The following is a 25641-nucleotide window of genomic DNA, read 5'->3' as shown; positions in this document are numbered from 1 at the left end:
ACGTTAACAACCTTTGCTGTGTAGACCTCACATACTGTGCAAAATTTTATACATATGATATTTTTCAAATTTCCTCTATTGATATCCCCCTTTTTAAATGTTATTTATACAAAAACAAAGAATTTCACGAAATGAAACATCATTCGCTTGCTTGAGTTTTGCCTGAAGTGCGCAGTTATCTCCATTATTCAAACTAATTTAAAAATTATTTTTTGTATGAGTGGAAAAATCAAATTTGAACATACAACAGGGCTACTGAGAGTTTGAAATTCAATAATGCAAGAAATTTACAAAAAAATAGTGACAACTGTTAATTTCAGGAGGCCCATCTTTACATCTAAGCTTGATAGGAAATATAATTAAAATCAGATAATACGTTACAGAAGGGGTCCTTTAACGAAGCGAATGCCAATATTAGACTTAAGAAGCCAAAGGTGACGTCGTCGCCAAAAGAAAATTGAGAAGCGGTCTCTGTTCCATAATTCAGATGCGTGCAGCAGCACTCTGTGTGGCATTAACTCACATTGCGTGACGTTATTTATAAGTTATAAAAGTTTTTAAGTACATTAGATGGAGCAATAACTCATGCAGCAGCAGCAGCTCTTCAGAAATATTTCTTTGCTTGCACGAGGCGTCATAAGGTCGGCACGGTTCAGCTGAGCAGCAGCTACAGCCGCCTTTCGGGTAGAAAGAGATTCGCGCAAGCCCAAAATCAAACTGCCAGCAAAAAATAGGAGGGAGCACGAGAAGAAGACTTTTTATTTATTATCGCGCGAGGAGCGTCCTAAAAGTGCGTCGCTCTGATATATTCTTCAGCCGTAAATTCCCAGCACAAACAGCCCAAAAGCTGATTTACTTTCTCGGGGGCGGGAAATAAGAAGAAAAGTTGGTTGCTTGCTGCTGCTGTTGGTAAAAGAGAAAGGAAGGAAGGGAAGGTGCTGCAGCTGGCAAAACTTTGCAGCGGCCAAATTAAGTTGAAGGTGGCGGTGTGGTAATTTAATCAATGCCAAACACAATCAGCTTTCATGAGGGAGAAATTCCAAAACTTTTGGCACAGAGAAAAATTAAGTTTCCCGTAGAAGGCTCAATTAATTTCCATCAGAAGCGAAATTTTGCTCCGACCTCAGACTGCTACGTTTTGGCCAATGCGTCAGAATTAAATTTACTAACCCCTGAAGGTTATACTCCTTACACGTCTTGAGTGACGCACTGGTTGCCTAACCGTATTTGAATCGCCACACCCTGCGGAAGTCGCGCTATGAGAGACGTGTGTTGTACACCAACCGCGTTCAGGATTATAAGATGCACATAAACTTATCAAATTAGACCACATGGAAATCCCTGCTCGTGAATTTTATCTGACTGGCAATGAGAATAATGCTTCATTATGCCTTCAAGATTATCATGCGCTATGAAGGATTTTAATGTTGCGTGTCAAGCAACTCGCTGGCGAGGTCGACGAATCAAGAGTCCGATTCATCACCTTCCTATTTCAGGATACAAATGCTTATCCGCCCTATACACATCCCATCTCGCCTTTTTTATTTCACGCGCGCTCTCTGCACTTGCTCTGCTGGCGAGCAGGATATTTAATTGGGGTCCTTTCTCCCTCCACTCGCCGCCGCAGTGTATGTGTGTGTGCTCGCTGTGATCAATATTCCAATTTAATATGGCCAGATAATATCTACATCTGATTCATATGAATGAGGCTCTTTGAAACAGGCATTAGGAGAAGTTTAATTTAACCATTCAAATACCGTATTGTTATTTTAGTTTTAGGGCTGAACTTATTAAATTAATAATAAAAAATAATGCGTCTTTTATTAAAACTAGAGTTTAATTTTACACTGAACTCCATTGCTAAAATTTTAAAATGTGTAATTTGAACCGAAAAAATAACACTGCTGCTCAAAATTGTAACACCACGCATTGAGATCTTAACAACTAAAGCGATGTTCTCCAATCCTCGTTCTCCGGTCCATGCTCCATCCTCCGCTGTTAGTTGACCCGCACGTGGCGCTGCTATCTCTGCCGACGCAGTTGCGGCTTCTTTCGAGAGGTGGCGACGGTGTTGGTGCTGCCTCCGACCCGGAGGCAGCGCATGCTCCTGTTGCCTGAATGGCCGGCATGGGCCGCACGTTGCCTATACGAGCAGCGCAGACACAATCACTCGCTGCGATGCTGAGTGCTGGTGCTGACGTCATTCTAGAGCGTGATCTTTTAGATTGATAGGTCAGCCGCAACAATCGATCATTGTTGGCCAATACAGGGCACGATTTGCGCAGCGCCCACGTGCCATTGTCTCGGCCGAGTTGGCAGCTTGTCAATTTGAAAAGACACAACGGGGGTGGTAATAGAGGCAAATCAGTCAAATTTTGTTGGGGTGCTTGGTGTTTGATAATAAATTTAACTGTTCCATTTCACAGCAAAAAAAATTAAAAGAATAATTTTCCTTCTTTTTTAAATTAAAATCAAGAGAAGCATCGTAAAATATTTTTTATTTAAAATAAAATTTATGATCCTGATCTCGCAATACAACTTTAAACACCTCTGAAATTTTAGATCACTTAGGACAGTTGTCAAGCTGTGCTGTAATGGAATTTCCTTGTCCATTCGTGTAAATATTCAGACAAAGCATCCCCTGATGAATAAATTTAAGAGCAGCAAGTTGCGAAGAGTGTCTTTCGGCACGAGAGCAACGTGAAATAAAACATAATTATGCAAGTGGTGCACACACCGTCGCCCGCGCCAGAGAATAATCTGGACGAGGTCTCATTTGAATAACAGAAGAAGCAAGCGGGCCGGCTCTCTTCGCTGAGAGTTCGCGCGCGTACTTTTCGCCGGCAGCGCAGCACTCGTGTGTATTTAATGCGTATACTTATATGCATGTGCGCGCGCGTCTCTCTCTCTCTGTGCTGTATATGCAGGGCAGAGAGAGCGAGGGCCTTTGTCAGATATGACGCGCATTCTTCTTCAGCTATAGGTGGCTACAGCTTTATTACCGCCATAATTCACGCAGCTGTGTGTTTCTACCCTACCTGCCCTGATTTATTATCCTCCCTCGCGGAATTAACGCTGGCTGACTCAGGCACACCGCCACTCACCTTTGCATGTGCGGCGCGCAGCCCACCCTTGGTGTATGCGGAAAAATGGGATTCGAAAAACAGCCCCCTGGGAAGTTTAGAAAATAGTTTGGAAAATCAAATTTATCATTAAGACTGTTCAAAGATGGTCTGATTTTGTAAGCTATAATAATATAGGTTTCAAGGGAAAATTGCTCATATAATTTAGACACTACAATATTTCATGAATCATGATTAGATCTAAAATAATAACATTTAATTTTAAACAAAAACCGTGCTAAAATTACGATGCAACAAGCAAAATCCCAATTTTTACCCACAAATTCTTAGCCACAACAGGCGCATTAATTTTGAAAAGTAAATTTTAACTTGTTTAAAATATTATTTTTTCGAGATAGTAGTTTTTTGGATTATAGCTTTTATCCGACCTAAGAAGAAATTAATTACGTCCAAGTCTGTGTAAAGAGCAATTTGTTAGATTAAATCTTCCACACAAAAATCGAGTCACACGCGCATTTTTGTCTAATTATTTGTCAAAAAGGCCTGGCCATTAATCAGCATTTCCCGAGTCAGCATCTGAGATCAGAGCGCGATAATAGAGTGCACTGAAATCGTGTGGGAGTTGCGAGCTCGCCGCTTTTACGCCAGAAACGGCTCGGAGCTGTGTTCCACGCCACGAGGAAAGCAATTATTCACAGGAGGACCATTCCTCAACAAAAAACAACCGCAGCACAATGAGAGAAAAGCATCTCTCTCATTAACTGCGCAGACCGCCAGTGGCAGCCGCGCCGAGATGAAAAGGTCCAGGGCTTCATGCACGCGAACTGTAAAAGTCATCAAAATATTTGCCCTGTTCGGCTAAAATACGGAAACGTGCGCGTGCGATGCACCGCGAGGCTTAAATTTCTGCACAAAGAATAAATTAAAAGCCCGGACAATTAACTCATTATTTTTTCCTAGCGCGTGTGCAGCAATCAGACTCTTTAATTACGTAATTAGCATAATTCTCATTATCCACAGCAAGACCGCTGACGGATTTATTGCAGCGAGTGCTGCAATTAACGCAGCAAACGGCTATAGCCACTGCCGTTTTTGAAACGTCAAACAAGAACCACAAATGGGGGCGAACAAGTTGAGCGCACATGTTTTAATTAAAAAAATAATCGGAGCCTGTACATTTAATAATGAATGTTTCAAGCACTTTTGAACTGCTCAGGGTAATTAAATAAAAATAATTGTGATGATATTCTAAAGATTTTTTTAATTTTCAAATTAAATCAAATGCAAAAAGTGTATGTTAAATAGGAGACACCTCTATTTGAAGGATAGGCGACGCAAACATATGGATAAATTAAATTTACATCCTATATCAATTTTGAATCCACCAAAAATAATTAATTTACCTTTTATTTTAATTTTAAATATTTTGGTTTCAAGGGAAATCTCAAAAATAGCAATATTTTTTTGCTAACAAAATAGCATTAAAAATTCAATCAATAGAAATTTGTCGATCTTATGTGATTTTGATATTTATTGCGTAGGTCCATGCTGAGAGTAATACTGGTGGGGACACATTCTACACAGGTATATACGCCGCAATTAATTAATCAAAATGATGCAGAGCGGCTTTCCTGTTATTTGTAAGCAAGGCAATAAATATGATCAGGAAATACTAAATCTGCGAGACAGACGAGACTCAATATATGCGCGCACAGTATATAAAAGCTAAGCATTCAGTAGCTACAGATTTATTTGGAGCGAAAGATGAAGTGGAGAAAAAACTCGAACTCGGCCATGATCATTTCTGCAACCTGCTGATGTGTTTCATGTTTTTCACTGGACCACCCAGGTTGGCCGCAAAAAGAATAGTATAAGTACCTCCACATCTTGATCCGAGATGAAAATACATTCTCGCGGCCTACGTGCGCGCGCGGCACTAAATTATTTTAATTATCCAGCATGACCGCCAGTGTAATTTCAATTCTAATCGAGAAAAATTCGGCGCGCCTGTAACGAAATGCAGATTTGCGCTAATTGTGATTGATGGGCGCCCATGAGGGCATGTAACACACAGCTCACTGGCCGCCGGACGGTCGAGAGGTGAAATGGCCGCTTTCTAGCCCTCGCCTGTCTGGTGTGCACTGTAATTATTGCCGCCATGGGCATTCCACTGAGCAGCGTCAGGTGCCACTTTATCAGCACGCCAGCCACTGCATTTTCGCGCAAATAAACACGACGCGCCATTCATCAATCAACGATTATTATTTATTGTTCCATTTACACACAGACGCCCCCTTTTGTGTATATGAATTATACGCTGCGGGAAGTGGAAAACTCTCGCCCGGGATTTTCACATTTCATTTCACGCGAGCAATTGGGTTGAAGGAAATTGATCCAAAGCGTTAAAATCAAACAACTTTTCCAAACATTAAATTTAAAAACAATCTTGGAGCTAATTAAAAAAAATTGTTCCAAAATTTACTGTGAAAATGAAGCTAAATTTTGCCAAAATATCACACCAATTATTAAAAAATATTTTTTAGCTGCAGTTGATGCTAATTTTTTATTATAAGCAAGAAATTAATTACGAAACCACTTTTATATATTCATAATTTATGCTCCTGAGCAGTCTCAAATTTAGTTGTTTATGTTGGCGCAGAGATGAAGATGGCACGTTGACCTTTGTAAAGGCGCGTATACGCATTTTGTATACCGACTTAAATGGACCAAGAGATGCAGTCTCGCTTGCTTTGGATTGTAAATATTGCAACAGTGCTTGAAGATGGAATAATATTAGCCACGTTATGTATTTTCGGTTACTCGTCGGCGGGTCTTCTTCTCTCTCCCTTTTGCTCGCGCATTCCCCCTCACCTGCTGATCGCCCCCAGGTGATCAGGACGGGCCATAATTGGCAGTGTGAGGGACCATTTAGAGGTAGATTGAGACATCCACTTTCAGACTTCAGGGAGGCTGCATTCACGTTATGCATTTTTCATTATTATGTTGTGTCGTAATAAATTTCAATTCATTTTCGACTGGGCGTTTGCTGCGTACATTGAAATTTGGCAACGTACATTTACGGCTCAATATTGCGCCAAAGTATTTATGAATTAGATGCGAAAACCTGATAAAAGGGAAGAGGTTTTGCCCATCGCGAAACGCACGCTCCGACCAAAATTGAATTTTAAATGAACGTATAATCGCTCTCAAGACGAAAAAGAGTTATTTTCAAATGGAAAAAGAGGCGTTGTTTGTTGTTGCTTCATCTTTATCGAATCCTACGCCTCTTTTGATTTGAGAAGATGATGGATGAGAAAGAGTAAGCAATGATTGGAAATCACGACCGTAGGAGCGAGATCTCGGCAGTCTTCAGCACAGGCTGCGTGTGACGTAAGTGCTTGCGGTGGATGTTAAATAATAATGCATTGTAAAAACTTAATTCGTGCTCTGTATTGATGCATTTTCTGACGAAACCACTGATATTGTATTATTTCAAGAAATATCTATATATCCTTGGTATGCATTTCTATCATCTATCATTGTGAAATGTGCTGGTGCGCGCTTGCATTAAAAAATATTTGTGGTTTTTCTCGCGGAGCTGGAAAATGCATTTAATCTCTCTCTTAAGGCTTGATGCACTCTGGAAAAATAAAGCGATCGTCATCGTCTGGTGGGCGCCATAATTTAGAAAATTGGCAAGTGAGCGAGCGTTACCGAGAGCCATGCAATTATATGCAAATGTGCAGGCATCATATTAATAAGAATAATGGCTGCATGATCACCTCGGAGCTAAATTACACGCTCATTATTATTGCTTCATAGCTCTTATTCCAGACTATACGTATATAGCTGCATTATATGCGGCGAGAGGCGTGCACCGCGTGATTTAAATCGTGCGACAACAACCTCTATAACGTTAAAAATTGTTTTCTAACTTGTCAAAGATTAATTGCAAAAGCACTAGGAAACGTTATTTACAATCTTGAAGGAATTTCTCACTCAAGCCTTTTGTAATTGATTTCAATAAATCAATCATTGTCCAGGAATTAAATTTCTATATTTCATAAAATACAACTCACGATAATCTGTGAAAACCTGGCTTTTTTATTGATTAATTTAAGCTGAGTTGTTGTACATGTATCGTACATTTTTAAAATTGCTTTGAGAGAATTGGTTTTTTTCTGTGGCGTACGAGGCATCAGCTGTAATGATTCTCATGCAGCAATAATTTTAATGTTGTTCTTGGCTGGGTGCTCTGTGAATTTATCGCGTTCGCCGCTCGCACCCGCTTTTTTCCCCGAGTAAGAAAAGTATGCAAAACACACAAGCTGCGAGCACACACTTTTCACCCGGGCTGAAACGGGGCATCAGAAATATATAAAAAAGCAGCAGAGGAGCCACAGTCGTCGTGTGCTCTCAGTTATTCATCATCGCATTTAATATTTTTATGGCGAGCGAAAATTGCTACTTTGTCGCGCGCAGCTCCTTTTGTGATTTATCGTCGCAGGCAATATGCAAATTAAAGCACAGACCAAAACACGTGTTTTACTCCTTTTATCCTGCGATGTGCCACTATACTCACACTGCCAGCTAGCCGTGCAGTCCCTCCAACCAAAATTGTACACTTGGCCAGGCAGCAGGAAACGCGCGACCCCGCTATCGGTTGGGAACAAAATTGTGGATAAATTACACATGCGTTATCACCCTTGGAAAACTTGGTCGGTGCATTTGATTTATGCTCGTCTGACATGCAAATGTCGTTGCCTGTCACATCAGATTGTGTTCTGGAAATTTAGTCATTCAGTGAACCAAGCAACACAAATTCCACAATTTTGAGTTGGGGAAGGCAAATTTTTTTGGCAGTTTATTTCTGTCTGCTCTGTTTATTTTTACTTTACTATTTAAAAGTCAGCATTGGAGCCAGCATTACACATTAATACAAGCAAAAATTGGTAAACGGTCTATTATGTTTGTTTAAAGATGCACGAGTGTATTGCCAAAAGTGTTTATTTGTTTTTAAAAACACCTATGGGTTAATCAGATTCGCTGAATTTAAGTAGTGTATAATAATAGATATCAATCCTATTTGGTAATAAGCCCATTGAAGTGAATTGGCCCGAAAACAATTATAATTTACATACGCAGTTCACGGTGATAATAAAATTAAACTGAGCATGAAATGTTGCGAATCGTGCAAGTGTGAACGGCATATTGTGCTGCTGACAAAAGGATGTAAATGGCACAGGTCTTCCATCATGCCAGCGCAGAGGTATGTACGCGCAGCATCCAATGATCTCTGCTCTCACCGAGTCGGTTGCGGCTCTCTAGATGTATATGCAGTATGAGTTATAATCGGCGGGACAACCTGTTTCTAAGCTTGTAATGGCACCACCTGTCTTGTAGCTGCGGGCAAATCGGGAAGGTACCGTACCTGGCCTGTACAGCATTGACTGACAGACACGGACAGATTTATGCCCACTACGCGCTCGTTTGTTTCTTTAGCAATCGCAACTCTACAAACGCGCGCACGCGGAGGCAGCGCGCAATAATAATGGACGGATGCTGCAGCTCAACACAATGATCTCAGCTTTTGTTATTTGTTAATCGTACACCGCATCCAACTAAACGATAACCTAACTTACGAAATGAAAAAGGCTTTTAAAATAATTAAAGAAAATATTTTCTTGAAAATGTATTGCGTTTTAATATACATATTATCTTTATTTTATTCGTCTCAAAAACTTATTTTAAAATTACACTCCCTTTGATGCATGATAATATAAACATCAATAGCTTGAAGCGCAGTTTGAGGGTTGTTTTAGAATGAACCTAAAAATATTTACCATCTATATTTAAAACGCCAGAAGAAGAAGAAGAAGAAGAAGAAGAAGCATTAAATCACTTCCTGGTTTAGAACATTGACATACACAAAATTGAAGCCCGCGCATAGAAAAGAAGATCAGTTGTGGCGAGGATGCCGCTGCTTTTGTACCTGACCAAGGTCACACATTTCTCGCTGCAGGAGCGCACAAGCACATGAATAATACGAGAGGAACAACGCCAAAAAATGCAGTTATGGCCTCATAAAAAATGCTCAGCCGCTGCCAGCAAACGCGAAGAATGAGCTCCGACCTTGGACAAACAAATGCAGCCTGGGTGTATTATTGTGTATGCTGTTTCTCTCTAACATTTAGCTGATAAAAAAAATCGAGCTCAGAGTGGATTGAATCTCTCTCGTGCTCAGCTCATGAGATGCACACTTCACTGCGGATCTGCAATTATTTGATTTATCGTTCCTACACCGTCCATTGTTTCACTTGTAGCATTTCGAATATGCGTATAGCGTATATGCATCTCGGGCAGTTTTGCAATCTGAGGAGACACCCAAGGAAGATTCCCGTCTCGCGGCTTTCAAGCATAAATCAAAGCAGCAGAGTTGATCAATCGATAATTACAGCTGCATGGAAAGAGACTCTCGCACCGAGACGTATACATAATGTGTAATAACAGCAAGAACGAGATCTAGATCTTGCTGAGAGGCACCGGCAAATCTCGCTTACAATAAACTGCAGCTTGGCAGTAATTACGTGTGTGCATGTCGATAATTGTGCTATGAGCATAAAGTTTAGCATATTATTTGATTTCAAGTAAATAAGTAAATATTTTGCGACGACTCAAGATGAATAAATTTGAAAGCAAAAAAAGCTAATTCTAAATTATAATAAGAAATTATATGTTAATAATTTAAAAAAAAACTGTTAATTCCTTCTTTTGCAACAAAATTGACTTTATATATTGTTCTTCGGCCATATTTTACCTGGAAAGAATTTGATCATTTTATATGTTAACAATCAGCTCGCACAAAAATATTACGACAGGAAAATCACTACCGCAAATACAATTATGCGCGCAAGTTGCACGCAATAACAAGATGCAAATTATTCGCAAAACGGGAGCGAGGTGAATATTAATTATTAAGAACAGTTATTAATCAAAGGAAAGCCGTTTTTAGAACGCAAGCGCATTGCGATTAAAAACAATTTTCCAGTGCTCAGCCAAACAAACGAGCACCAAACAGCGCATGTTGTTCAATTCGAAAGAGAGTGATGCTGTATTTGGCACCAGGACGTGTTCGTATAAATAAATCCAGCAATTACGGCGTAATAATAATTTATTGCACGACAGCGCTTTCATTTGTTTGAAGAGGAATTACCGGCAGCAGCAGTATAGCAGGCGCAAAGAGTGAAGCGCTCTGCAAAAGTTGCCCGCGCGCGGTTTTCAGTTCTCAGCAAATTTATTGATTGGTCCCCAGAGAAGTTAGGGGGCATTGACTTATGACTCGCAGCACTCGGTGTGTGTATGACCAAGAGCTGAGAGTGCGTCTGTGTGCGCTGCTATGAATTTGTGTGCACACTCGGCTTAAACGAAGCGCTAACTGCGCCGCCTGCGCACTTCGCTCGACGTGTTTTGCATTGGACGCCAATAGCAAGTTATGCGATGAACTCAATTTAGATTCCTATCTGAAAAGTTTAAAATAACATTAAGCCTAACACGTACTGATTTTCAAATTCAAATGTTCTAAAATGGTGTACAACGGTTTAAACTAATTTAGAAACGTATGATGGAAGAGAATAAAAAGTATTAGGTCACCTATAGCTAAAAAAGAAATTACTGACCATTTTCACTCCAAAAAAGTAAATTATTTTACAATATAAATTAAAAGTAATAAAATAAATGGTTTTTTTTAATTTCTTCTAACCATTTAACAAATTCTAGCATAATAGAAACAAATCAGTATTGATTAAGCCACTCTCATGACCTTACTCAAGATTTTCTTTGTAGAATAAATAAAGTCATAGCACGTATAGCACCGTGCTATCATTCAATGCAAATTTCGATCATGCAGCAAGCATATCACGATGCACACACGCTTTAATTTAAGCAGCGCTGCTGCCCAAGATCCTTTCCTAAAACGCAGCTTTTTTTTCATTTCGTGACTGGCAAACGTTCATTATTCTCGTTGGCAATAATTCTGCATCGGAGAGAATAATGCACCGCATGCGATGAAGTCGGTTGATTTTCTTTTTTGCACCGTGCGGCATGGTATAAAAAATGCAGCACCCTGCTGGGTAGTTGCATGCAACGCCGGCAGATAATTGTGTAATAATGACGTCACTTGCCGATCTAAAATGGGAGATATCGCCGCAAAGAGCAGAGAGACGCTTCTTTTTACTCTACATATTGTTCGCCAGCAGCAGCCATTATTTCACCGTCGTGTCAGTTCAAACACAGGCGAAACAAAACATAAGAAACTTTTGCAGATCAATCTTTTTCTCCTTGGCACGCTGGAAATGCATTTGCAGAGATTCATCGCCGACTGCAGTTTTTCACCAGAGGCTTAATTAGCTGGGAAAGGCGGTTTTAATTAGCTTGGGAGTGGAGTCCTCATTAAAAACGCGGTGATCGAGACGGGCGATACCCATGCCTTTTTTAAATCTATGCAAGTGCAGCTGGTCGAAGAGAGAAACATGTTACGCGCCATTGCACTTCGTCCATTTTTTAATTGCTCGTCTCATTTACATTTGAGCATGCGATCCAAGTGTGTATATATGCATATAAAAGTTATTTATGAATTGCCGTCAGGTGATTTCATATAGCCAATTAAAATTGTGTGTTGTATATTAGCTAATAGAGTGTGCTGTCGATTGCAAGCGTTGAAAATTGTTTTCTCTGTTAAAAATTGAATAGTGATATAAATTTTAAAAACATAGTGCATACGGTGTGATGAAAATAACATGTTTCGCCACCTTGTGTTGTTAGATACTTTTTCACACGGAGGAACATTGACGGAAGGTGGTGTTCTATTATTAAGTTGGTTAGGTATTAACACATAACTTTTTATCTATAATCATTAATCTAAAAGCCATGAAGAATCTGAAATTGTTCACACGATTTTTGTTCCCGTGCCGCCCCGAGAAATCTTCAATTTTGCATCTCCTGAGCTGCAGCTTAGTAATTTCTGCTGAAAAACGCACCTTAATTGAAGGTAATGATGCAGAGAGGCAATTAAGTGCAAATAAATTTCACATCCTTGGTTGCACGTCGGCTATAAAGCAAAGGCACAAACGATTCAGTTTTGCCGTCGGCCATGAAATAATCACTCATTCCCGTGAATAATTGGTCTAAATACACACTTATATACTCCCCCAGCCCATGCAGTGTGTACAGTACATGCCCCCACTCGTCCACTCGTCCAGCAAAACACAGACTTGGCTCATTCTAGCAATTTTAACCCGCTTGCATTCCGCGCAAAACTGACTCGCAGATGGATTAATTCCGCTGCTGCACTCGCTGCCTTTCTGCGCAAGTGGAAAATAATTGCAAACCTTACTCCAGGGAGGTCATATTATTTTATTTGATGTTGTTTGTTGTTCAGCCAGAGCAACGAGTTCGTTTCGCGGCAGTAAATTTCCCCGCCCTGTATAAAAATGCGGCGGTGCGCTCGCCGCGCGCGCGGCTGCGTTTCTTGGGAGTTACTTTGGAGCTCTCCGCGGTTCAAAGGCCATGAATTACCACCAGGATTAATGGGTGTATTGCAAGTCCAACCCCAAGGCTGCTCTTATGTCCTCGTTATATTCGATCTGCGCCCCTTGCTAAACGAGCTCTTATTAATCCTTTCCTTGCAAGAGAGGGCCACTAAATCTCGGCCGCAGATATAGAGCCAACAAGTTTCATTTTGCCGAACAATCTATTACATAATGTTAGATTCAAACGTTTTTGCAAATCAATGTTCATTCATTTGTATATAACCTGACCTATGCATTTTATATGTATATATTGGCTTTGATGAAAAATAAAAAAATATAATAATCCGTTTATCCGATTACGCTTTTGAATTGAAACTGCACCATTTCAGTAGGAAACTTTTTACACTAATACCACAGCTCATTACATTCAATCATCTCTTTTATATTCCGTTTTACAAGAAATTTTAGTCAAAGTTCCGGCAGTAAATAATTTTCGCTCTGCTCCTCCTGGTACTTTTTACACACAATGAGAGTCTTTCACTCCTTGCTGCTTGTTTTTGGCCGTTTGCAGTTGTTGCCAAAATTTTCGAGCTCCGAGGGTGGGAAAGTTTTCGGCGCCCAGGTCATCCATCTTTCCGCACCTCTCACGAGCCGAGCATCCCGGCTTGCTCCTTTTTCCTATATGTATCAACCGACTCTACTGCTCGGCTCCACGCAATTTCTTTCCTCTTTTTGTCCGCCCTTTACACATGACGAGAGCTCCTTTTTGGTCCGGCAGCCAGCACAAAATTTTCTGCCTTTGCGTTTACCGCGCACACACATACACACACACACCGCCATAATATTATTCAGGGGGCCGTCGACACGCACTTTTATTCCACCAAGTTTCAGTTTAATCGACTTATGTGCTTTGCTTTCCACGACCACGGCTTAGTATATATTCTCAGGCTGAAGGGAAATTTATCGCGCTAAATAAAGACGTATTACCGTTCTGCGGGCAGGTATAAAACAATAAATTATTATTTTGTCTTCGGACATCAGGGCAGCTCTTACAGAAACTCAAGAGTGAAAGAACAAATGGCTTTTAGTTCGCCTCGCAGAAGTTTTTGCAGGCATTCCTGCCTCCTTTGAAATAAAGGCGTCGTTCAATTGAATTCATTTGTTTTTCTGCACATTCCTCTTAAGCAGACATTGAACGAGAGGTGCACAATTGTCTGAATTAACCATGCTGCTCAAATATTTTTCACCATATACAGAACTAAAAATATTTTTCATTATTTAAGTGAAAGTTAAACGTTTTGAAATTTTCGCATGATTTTGGTTCAAGTAGATTTTTTCAGTGTTTTCAGGTAATAATGATTTTTTTCCTATCAGTATAATCATTTATCATTTCGTTTAAAATTAATTTATCAAATTTCAGTTAAGCGTTTTGGTCGGCTAATTGAATTATAAACCCATCATCCCTCAAGCACTATACAGGCCATTTTAGAGACTTCATTATGACTCGCTAATAATTTCACGATGCCGTGTGTGAACGTTGGGAGCGTTTATTATTTGCTGAAATACAGTGCTGCAGGCACACTGGGCGCGCGGTGGCAATTTCAGGCAGGTTGCATGTTATCAGCCAATGCAGACTGTTTGATCATTGTTCCATCGGCACTTTGCGTGACACGCTAAATTGGCCCATTCGTCAAAAAAGAACACTAGAGAACCAGCCGCCAACAACAAACAGCACCAGAATTTATTTTCAGGGGCATGCGCTCTCGCGCTGGCTAGCTGCGAGCAGCCGAGCACCCGCTGGCTGAGAGGGCAGAAATCTGTGACGACCGAGGGACTGTACGTAGTGCTGCTGGCACACCACAAGCATTAAAGCTCGGCGAGGTAATTATTTCGCACACGCAAATCTGCGCCAGGCAACCGCTGCTTCAGCTTTGCACCGTTCCAGAAGCGAAGAAAGGCGGACGTTTAAGTACAAGTGAAATAAATGACTGTTACGAATTTCAATCGTTATTTTTTTCTACACACTCTTTTTTATGATGCTAAAACGATCAGCGAAAATGTGCTTTTTAAGGCACTTAAAATTGTTGGAATTTAAAATATTAAAATTCGTTTGATTACTTTTAAAGACCATCTGCCGTAATTATAGCTAAAATTTTATAAGGCCAGAACAAATAGACTTGAAACAATCTTGAAAGTAATTCTTTACGGTATAAATAATATTAAATAAAGATTTTTAAAATTTGTTTTCTCGTGCGTAAAACAATTTAAAGTTATACGCGCACGTACCACCTTTAAAATGTCAGCGCGGCGAAGAATTTTCCTTCTTTGTGAATAGATGTACAAGATTTATATACGTTTCATATTATGTTCCCTGCCACTGCGTTTTCTAACAGCAGGAAAGCAGTGAGAAAACATAATTTTTAAAATTACTTTAATCTATAATCTTAATAATATTTTAATGGGCATTACGCCTGCTCAGAGGAAGAATGGGAGAGTAATTTACAAGCTGCCATCAAATCGAGTCCGGAAATTCATAAAACATGTTATGAATATTTGGCAGAGCGTCGATCTCTTTTTCGGACTCACGCGCGCACCGTGCCCTCCGCGTGCTCTAACAATGTGCATATGAACGTATACAAGGTGTTGTTTACAAGCCCATAAAAGTGCGCGCGATATAAAAATGAAAGATGGTGGCCGATTTATGGGCCAATGCATCGTTTTGATATCACACGGGGCACGTATGAGAGCTGAGAGCTTGCGGCTGCCCGTGTGATGATAAGCAAAAGTCCATAAACACGACACGAGCGGTCCGCTTGAAATATTCAGGTAAACATGGTGAAAGAAAATCCAACCGGCCGGAGATTTATTCGTGTCAAGCGTGGAGGGGCAAAATATTAAATTACTGTAATGCCGATAAATCATTTGCAAGAAATAAGCACGTATACATGTCTGCTGCGTATACGGAATGAAGGAGGCAAAAATCTCTGCGCGAGGAGGCCACGCAGGCAAGCCAGCTCCGGAGCTGAGTGAAAATTGAGGACAGACAGCAGCAGTCTCCCTTTATATGGATGCTGAGAAATTGAGATGAAATCCGGCTTGGAATTTGGTTGCCGATTTAGATTTAGAAATTCGAGCCAAAAATATACACATTTCCTGGAAAAAAATATATGTGTAAATTCCGCTTTACTCATTCCTGGTGTCAGGTGGAAATGTACGTTTAATAAACGCAGCCAGCGTGAATTTTTGCAATAAATAACAAATAGTTGCAAAAGATATGAAAGAGTTGGTTGGCTCGCTATTTTTAGCGGCGGCCGCTGCAGCAAACATAATAAATCACATCACTGCCGGCTGCAGCAGGGTAATGTATCTCTGATGAGTAAGTGTGTGAGTAGCTTTTCATCACACAAATGAAAATGGTGTGAATTATGCCCTTTGCGAAGCAGGCGTCAGCGCCATGGAAACGTAAAAATGTTCTCCATTCATCACGCGAATGAGCTGCAGAGAGAAATGTGTACGCAACGCAGTTTTCTTCCACAAATCTGTAATTTATTAGTGCCGAAGTTTTAATGATTATATGTTTCAGTGCATAGGCATAATCAATCAGGAAAATTTATAATTGAAAATGTCTTGCTCAGAAATTACTAACAATATCGAACCCAATTAAGAAAAAATAAAATTTAAGACCGCCAAAATACAATAAATAAGCTTTATTACAAAACAGTCAATTTTAATAATATTAGACGTGGACTATGGTATTGTTTGATATTAATTAAGTAATTTTATATCAAGCTTCAATCCTAATCACTTTTAATTAACGCATTCTAGCAGGGAATGGATGCGGTTTTTAAACTTTTAATACTTTCATTTATACTATCCTATTCCATCCTGCAAAGGAAATTAACCAGTTCCCAAATTTTAATAGCCCCTTCCATTGATAAGAGTAATGTACTTTGCGCTTATATGCAGAGTATTAACAAACCTCATTCATTCTTCGCAGAAATAAAATAATTAAAACGGAGAGCTATTTTCGCAGCCACACCGTGTGCACGACTGCATGCAGCCTCTATAATTTATCTGCAACAACATGCCGCGATAACAATAAGTGCGCGCGATGAGCGTGCTGCGAGATAAAAAAATTACACTTTTCGCCCGGAGTTTTGTACGGCTGGCCGTATATTAATCATCATTTCAACTTCCTCCGCGCTCCCTCGTATGCAAAATGCCCAGAACCGAAAAAGAGGCGGCCAGCCACGCGCACATACATGCTCTGCTTTCACACACACACGTTCACACAAAAGCGCCGGGAATTTCGGAACACACACAGCTCTAATAAATGGCGCTGGGAAAATCGACACCGGTAGCTCCCGAATAAGACCGATTTCGGCGCTTTTCTCGGCCAATTTCGATCACTTTTGCTGCACCTTTGGAGAAACACGACCTCGCACCAAGCAATGATGTTTCAGACTGCTCTTGTCTGTTGTCTGCGAACAAAAAATGAGCATGGCCGCCCCGCAGCCGGCCGGTCTATTTCGTGCCTCTCGTTCAGTTCCAACGGCTGTTATTATAATTCTCATCTGCCCTCTCGGAGCTGTGAGTTAGTTATGGCCGCACCATACACACACATTTACACGCACACGGCCGGTTCGACGGCGAGAAAAGTTTGGCAACAGCGGCCTATTATTATTTATGATCATGAAAAGAAGCACGGCTCAATTTGATACAAAGCGGCGAGTAGGGCCTTCATTGTCGGAAAGTCAAGGTGAGGCAGCGTGTGTGTTTGAACAGCGCGTCTTTTTTGCGCAACCGACCAGCTGACTGCCGGCCTTAAATGTGTAGCAACTAGCCACAAAACAACTTCAGGTAAATTGTGCATGGCTCTTTTACTGTTATTTACCAAATTCCCCCGGTCGTTACATGTTAATTAAGATTTACAAAATTAGACAAGCAGCCTGGTTTGGCTCTTCAGTTCAGGCATGCGCACATTATTGTTAATCCGTCTGTAATTACTGAGCGAGATATTTTGGCTTAATACATTAATTAAAAATAAGGTTGAAACAGGCTATATATTATGAAAAAAATCATTTCAATCGTGTAATCATTTGTTACTCGCATTAAGTTGACTAGCCATTATTTTCGAATATTATTTAAACTTCTGTTTAACACAGTATGGTTTTCATTGCGACGATTTTTAAACAAAGGCCTCAGCTTGCCAGACAAAAAGCAAACTACACCGCGCACGTTGCGTGAGGCGACCATTTGTGCCAGCAGGATGTGCAAAATAAACAAAAATAAATAAATGACGAATGCGGGGGATGAAGGCTAGTATTTCATCATTGCATCAGTGGAGAGGAGACGCACAGCAAACGGACGCAGAGCTCCTGCTGCGTGTGCCACCCCCGGAGGCGGCCTTGCACTGAAATCGCACCAAACCTGGTTGGTGCCTCCGCAGACTGCCTGACTCGGGCTGTCGTATAATGGCAGCGGCATTTGGATGATTTATTCAGTCGAAAGAGCTGTGTTGTTTAAAATGCTCGCCATTTCATCTAATACCTAGACGCACGCCCGACAATTTGTCATGCAAACATACTTTTTTGCGCAAAACCTCGTCGGTTATGCGAGCAAAGAGATAAAAAATAGAACGACGCAGACAAGACACGAAATATATCAATCGCCCTAAATACCGCTATCTGCAAATTGAGGTAATTTTCCAGTAAACATTTTCTGCACGATATGCCGGTTAAGGAATAAAGGCAACCGACCAACAAAGTGCAAATAATAGTACCGTTTTGCATACATTAATTGCGTTGATTAATTATCCATATGGCTTCGCATGTGTTTATAAATATTTCCATTGTTCAAAAACACCTGGTGCAATTGAATTATCGTATTCCTTATTGTGTGCGTGCGTTATTAATAGAGGTCGCCAATAATTATCAATAATGCTGTAATAAATGATGGTGGCAATAAATATTGAGCTTACGGCCGGCATTACAGATGAATGTGCCGCTGTGCTGGTTGTATATAGCCAAGTGTATGTATGGCCCCCAAGTGACGCACACGGTATGCACTTTGTGTGTTCAAGATTCGACTAATTAGTGCTCGCACTGAGAGGTGGATTATTCTGTGCGTATATAGCCAACACAGAGAAAGGCTCGCATACAGAGTGGGTGGACAACCACACGAATACACTAGTCCTGACCGACACTAGTCCTAAATAAATTATAATATATATCTTACAATTATTATGATTTAATTTAATTAAGTGTCTGAATCATTTGGTTTATATCAGGTACCAAGATATTTTGCAATAACCAGTGTAAAAAATTATAAAAGTAAAATGAACCGCCTGTATATAAAGATTTTTACATTGCGTGGGATGAGGTCGTGCAAGTTTGTTTTTATACATACAGTCCCTAAGTTTCACACCGCATGAGTTTAAAATTTTCATTAACCGTTCAAAAGACCGCGAGTTTTCATGCCGGATAATTTTACGATGTGCTATTAATGACTTTATTGCCTCACAATTTCATGCGAATGGAATATTATCATTTGAGCAGTCATTTTCGCCTGCTTATTATTTTAATCACAGGTTCTGCGATGTGAGTCGCTCGCTTTATGCGCCACGGTTGATATATACGAAAACATATACATCCAGCACAACAAACAAAACGGAAAAGAAAAATTGCTGTGCTCGCGGGAAGTGCTTTCCCGCTTTGCGCGCTGGAATGAAAATCGATGAGTGACTGAGCGGTGATATTTTCAAAAGCGCTTCTGCAATCCAAGTGAATCAAGCATTTTAAGAGCCGTTGAATGGCTTTAGTCTGCTCTTTATATTTTGCTGCCATAATAATTTAGACCCTGCGCCGAATAAACAGACCTCTAGCGAGGAAACCAGGTAGTAGCCCAGATTGAAGCATATAAAAGTCTAGCTTGCAAGGGAGAAACTAAACAGCAGACCGCAGCTGATGTTGAAATTCGTTCCAAAAATGCTTCTAAAAGATTTAATTATCGAGGGGAAAATTGCCCTGTTGCGAGTGAACTTTTGGAAAATTCCCGAGCAAAGGTCAACAAAGAGAGAAAGAGGGAAACGGTGGTGGATGACAAAGGAGGAAGAGAAGAGAATTTAGCGTCATTATATGGAGTTGGGATGGGGTCGGATTAAAGCAGAAGGGCGACAATGGCACAAGCAGCTCGTTCTATTACAGCGCTGCCGCTACGCACGCCACTTTAACCTATTATTTTCGTCAAGATTTTGTATTAGGAAAATCCAGTTGTAGTTGGTTCCGCTGAATAAACTGAATGGCATTGTGTACTATATAGACGCGGTGTCTAGAATTAAAAGCAAAAAGCGTGCATTTATCAAATTGAGGAAAGGGAATCCAATTAAATTTTTATTTATGTTCCCCCTTGAACAGCGAATTAATTTGCAGTGGGAGGAGCATATGCGTATGATGAGTCGGAGAGGAGGCTAATTACGCGCACTTTAATTAAACAAGACGGGTTTTATCATGTGCTCAGAGCGAACGCAGCGAAATAATAATCAGAGCAAAGTTCTGTTAAAAAGATAAGGAGCATAGGTCATTTTTCTTGGTACGGGGACGCTATCGCGGCCAGTAGATGTGATTTATATTGCACCCAGAGCATTTCTTTGCGGCTCTGTTGCACCCCTTTTCCTCAAGTGTTTCTGCAAGATGAGATTAAAACGGTGCGGGTGTTGATCTGAGCCAACTTCCAGGTGTAATTGCAAAGCTTATATCAGCACGTGCCTTACAATGACTGCAAAAAAATTAAGATGCCAGCGAATATTAAGATATACCATTAAAATCAAACTACGCAAATCATAAAAGAAAAATATTTTTTAATTAAAATAAATTAAATTGCCTTTCATTCAAAATTTGATTCAATTTTAAAATATTGGTTTAACATAAAGCTTTCAACAAAATACTAAAAGAAATTTCTGGACTAAAAACAAACACTGTTTAACGCGGCGTTCTTTAAATCAGAGGCGAGTGCTGCCATCCCTCAACACAGTAGCAGCAATTTTCCCTTAAGGAAACAAATCTAGAGGTCGTAAAATCGCTTCGCGCACTCAGAGACAGACGTCTCAATTTCGTATGGGCAGAAGCGAGCAATAAAATGTGCCGCAATCGGAAACATAATGGAGGTCGTAAACTTGCGAGACACGCAGTTAAAATAGTTTTAATTAGGCACCTGTTTTACGAGCTTCTATACCTAGCACTCACTCATTCAGAACGGGCAATAAAACAAGCACTTCCTTCGCACTCGAATCGCGCGCGATATTGTTAAATCGCCAGCACACACAGAGTGCTGCAACTTTTGGCGGATTTCTCTCAGTGCGCGGTTATGCGCGCTCGCCTATTGCAAGGAGAAGCAGCCGCAGCAGCAAGGGTATCACATGTTTTTATCACCCAGCAAATTCACACACTGAGCCAGCGAGGCCATAAAAGAAGTGTATAAAAGTGCGGCAGGTCAGGAATATAGTCATATTATGGGCCCACGTGCTGCTGCCGGTGGACCTTTTCGCTCTCTGCTCTGCCTGGAAATTTAGACGGCGTGATTTTCGTGCTGCAACCCCCTCTAGCTGCACTCGCTTGCATTACGTCGACCCGATGTAACCCCTCCACGGGGGGTGAGAACTGTTGAGGGAAGATAATGGGCAATATCACAGCACTTGACTTCCTTTTTAAATGTTCCGCGCATTGTTAAACATTTCAAATACTTTTGAACAGCATAAAGTCAACATTCATCCAGCTAAAATTAGTAACTGATCAATTTTATTTTGACAATATTATAAGTCGCACCATTAATCAAGTGGTACACACGATGATAACATTTATATTTTAATATATTTAAACCAAAATCTTGCTTAGATTGTAATTGATGACAGAAACCTTTTACATACTTTATTTACTTTTTGCGAATAAATAACTGAACTGAAAATATATTTTAATTATTAATTTATGAAAAAGCTTCATCAAATTTAATTAAATTTTCAATATCTTACTAAATACTATAAATTAAATACAAATTAGTATTTATTTATTATGTATTATTTGTATATCATGTATTGACGCGCAAGAACAAACAAGTATACATTTAAGTAATATTTATTTTTTATATCATTTGAGGCTTTTTACAACATACATTTTTTATTTTTTCTAAGCATTAATGGAGGATTTTAGTTAAATTATTAGATGGCGAATAAAGTTGAGACCTCAGTAAAGCATCTTTTCTTTCTCTCTTCTTCGCACATTCACAAACTCGTCTTAAAAAAGGTGAGCCGCGGCACAATGACTGCTGAGGGTGTCAAGTTTTTCATGAGGGAGAGGTTACAAAAGGGAAGGTTTTACGGCGTGCTAACAGCTCAATGATGAGACTACTTATTAAAGAACTACTCTATTACCAGCGGGCACAATTGGTTCCCATTCAAAAGGTATCTCGTGCGTTTAAGCCTTTTCAATTGCGCGCAACTAATTTGGTGAAAAGGAATCGACTGTTCTCTGTGGTGCTTAAGAAAGGAGAGTTAATGTGCCTGAAAAACGCTCGAGACTGCTGCGCGCGTCTGTCGAAAGGAGCAGATGAAGACTGCGAGGCGAGAAAAAAACTGTCCGAATAACACGAGCCCGGAGCGTCAAATCCATCAATTTAAAAGTCGTACACTGCTAAACTGTAATTAAAGACTGTTAGTCAGCTCTTGAAATGAAAGTAGCGTTAAAACTTGCAAAAATCGGCCGCATCATTTATTACTATATCGATGACAATCGCCCTGTTTTCGCCGAAAATCTGTGCAAATTGTCTCGGTTTTTTCATTTTCATTTTCCCAATGGTATATTAACGATCCCCCAAAATCCCACGCACCCGGCATGCAGAGAAGCGAAAATTGATAACCAGACCTGTACCTGCAATCGCCATCCAGGGGTAGAACGTGTGGTTGGAGGACTGCTGAAGCTGCGAGGCCTGCTGACTGACGGCGGCCGCCGAGGTGTTGAGCGAGCAGTTGTTCCAATTGAGCGGCCGGTGGGCACCGGGACTGGTGGTGACCGCGGGGTGGTCGGAGAGGCCGTTGGCGCCTCCGGCCCCCGAGGAGTATCTGTCAGGAGTGCACGCGGCAGGCCTCACGGGCACTCCGGAGGCCGTCGGCCAGGCCGCGATATCAGACTTGGAGGTGGCCGTGGCGGCGGCCAAGGCGGCCACGTAGCCATTCTGCTGGTCGGAAGAGGAGTTTGAGGAAGTCTTTGCGTCCGCGGCCGACTTATAGGCCGTTTCGGCCGCGGATTGCATCTGCGAGGAGTAAAGCTTGCACGAAGCGACGGCAGCAGCTGCAGCAGCGGCCGCGGACGCGTCGTACGGCGAGTCCTGCGGCCGGGACTGGTGGTGGTGCTGGGCGTACGGTGACATGCCCAGGCTGAGCGGGAAGCGGTACGGCTGTTCGGAGCCCTGGGCTCCGTAGAAGGAGCCCTGTTCGAAGTACGAGTTCATCATTTGCGAGCTAGTGTCAAAAAATGTCTCTTTGTCTCTCGAGCTGAACTTGTCTTCCTACTCGTCTCTCGATGTTGTCGTCGTCGACGTCGTCGTAGCAAAGTCGAGGACCAAGAGTCACGTGGGCAGGAGCGGTGCGTTCACTCCGCGCCCCACAACCATACTGAGCACCGGCCGCGTGCCCGCCCCGACGTGATAAACGACCCGCCGGCCTTCGCTGCCTCCCGCCTGGTGGCGCCCGAGACGTGATAACAAAAAATCGCAGTCGTAATGGGCCAATCGCAATCCAATTCGTCACGGCACTCCAAAACTCGCGCGCAAAGGCAACAGCGAACCGGTTAACCGTGGGGCCGAATTCGCCGCTGATGCAGATTTCGCGCCGCCGCCGATCTCGGTGAGCTCCTCCGTTCGATCGGTTATTCTGGTCCAGAGCCGGTGGATTCTGCGTTGCATTGTGTACCGGTTAATCTCTGTCACGAGACGCAATCGGTATTTCCACGAAGCATCTCTGTCGGAGTACCGCCCATTTACTATGGTGTAAGCGCAATAGAGGCCCCCCACCGCTAATGCGCGTGGAGAAGTAGTTCTCATGTGGCGAGCACGTTGCGACCCCCTCCATCGGGGGCCGTCCTTAACGAGCGGCTTAACGAGCTGCCAGCGCTATCGAGCGGGATCCTGCTGAACTCACGCGCGTGTAAATGCTATCGCAGGCTAATTTAACGTCATTACGACTTTTAAATGAGCCTATTCATGCTTTATTGTAATTTTTATGGAAGCAGATAAGGCGGCATTCGTATTTTACAACACATCTGAATAAATAATACCTGGCTTCTATATAATTACACATTTCAGCCGAAAGATCACAAAACAAATCATTCGATATGAATTAATTATTAAATATTGCAGCTGTGTTGGAAGACTAAATGATAAATGCTTTTGAAAAAACTTGATTTTGTGAAAATTTAAATTTAATTCTTGGTTCACCAGTTTCAATCACTATATATTATCTAATCAACTAATCTAATTGATTTATATTTAAACAATATTTTTTTAAATACAATTTCTAAATGTTTTGCAAAATATAAAAATTTAAATATATAGCCACAAAGCTAATTTAGGATAATAATTTCGCTAAATAATAAATAGGTGGTTTTATTTTTTTTCTTATTGAAGTCATATATTATAGTTCAAACTTATTTATTTACGGTTAAAACATTTTCAACTATAATCTTTTGCTAATATTCGACACCTCTTGATTTTTCGATGGAACCAAACAGAGGTACATGCACTCTTGAAATATCTACGGGTGCGTTTGCTAATTTTTAATTTAGCCCCCAAATCTTGTTGAGAAATGTAATTTCATTATGAGTCTGTTTTTCTTTGAAAAATCGCAAAAAAATAGAATTTATTTTCATCGGATCCATATTCTGTAGCTATTTCATATTTTACTACAACTCTTCCAATTAAAAAAACATACCCACTCAAAAATTCTTTCAAGGTATCACTTCTTACTATTTTTCCAGTCGGCAATGAGAAAAAAGTCACGCTGGTTGCCTATACCTGACATTTGCGCACTATAAAGACAAATCGTACGCACTCTTGCCACAGTCACAAAAAGAGTTGCTCATTGAGTGGCGTGGAATGTGCCATAAAAATATAAATAAAAAGCGCCGTAAAACGTGTGAAAGTGGAAACACAATAAAGCGCACTTCTTGTTAGTAGGGCAATAAATTTGTATTTTTACAGATTCGGCACTAGCCACAGGGTTGTGGTAGGTCTTTTATGAGTGTGTTTTTACTGGCAGCTCATAAAGTAGGCCATAATCTGAGTGAAATGTGTCAGTTTCAAGCACCTCTGAGGCGGGCGTCGTAAAAAGGGACGCGTGTCACAAACCTCGTCAGCATCGCAGCCTCTGCTCGTCATCATCACGCACGTTTTCAGTGCCGTTTTACTGCTGGTGCGGTATTCATAACGCAGCTTAGCGCGTAAAATATGCATTACATCTAACTTTAGCACGGACTCCAACACAAAAAGCATTTTCAAAATAAAGGTACGGAGGAATAATTTTTAAAAGCCTTACATTTTATTTATACTCTTCGTTTTTTTATTGTATAATGAAAAAAACTGCCACGTCCGATAACTTAAGGCTTAGGCAGTCATTGTATTTATAGACAAATTAATACTTTAAATACAAATAGTGAATTTAAAAACCATTATTGACATTAAAAGAATAAAAAAGGTTTGTTTCATATTAAAACAAAAAATCTCACAATTTCAAGGTGAGTGAGGTGTTCGGGTAAAAAAAGAGAAGAACCCTGTAACGTTAAAAAAGAGCGTTGACCCTTATACTTTCAAAGCAGCACCTATAATAATATTGCGGCACGATAAAAGGGACAACGAAAGTGGACGGGCGCTCTGCTCACCCATTGCCATGGCGCACACACACACACAGGCAGAGGCAAAGCTCGCTTCTCTCCCGATGGCCCCCGTGCCTCCATCTGGACGCAACTCCTTGAACTTTGTGCTCCGCT

The 25641-nt window shown here is 40.9% G+C and overlaps 1 protein-coding gene and 1 long non-coding RNA gene across 4 annotated transcripts in view; one reads left to right on the top strand and one right to left on the bottom strand.

The window, feature by feature from the left end:
* Ubx (Ultrabithorax) overlaps window positions 1-23292 on the bottom strand; it is a 106172-nt gene extending 82880 nt beyond the window's left edge. For 2 of the 3 annotated variants that reach the window (XM_065480132.1, XM_065480133.1), the window contains exon 1: window positions 22525-23292. In XM_065480132.1, the coding sequence (XP_065336204.1) occupies window positions 22525-23113 (589 nt within the window). In that variant the 5' untranslated portion in view covers window positions 23114-23292. The remainder of the gene's footprint in view (window positions 1-22524) is intronic. The other variant, XM_065480134.1, reaches the window with a different exon arrangement.
* The window catches only part of LOC135937059 (uncharacterized), a 96260-nt gene that overhangs the window by 16543 nt on the left and 54076 nt on the right, over window positions 1-25641 (top strand). The gene's annotated exons all lie outside the window — the stretch shown is intronic.

Source organism: Cloeon dipterum, chromosome 2, assembly GCF_949628265.1.
Source record: "Cloeon dipterum chromosome 2, ieCloDipt1.1, whole genome shotgun sequence".
Taxonomy (NCBI): Eukaryota; Metazoa; Arthropoda; class Insecta; order Ephemeroptera; family Baetidae; genus Cloeon; species Cloeon dipterum.
The sequence above is the reverse complement of the archived record's forward strand: the minus strand, read 5'-3'. Positions and strand labels throughout refer to the sequence as shown.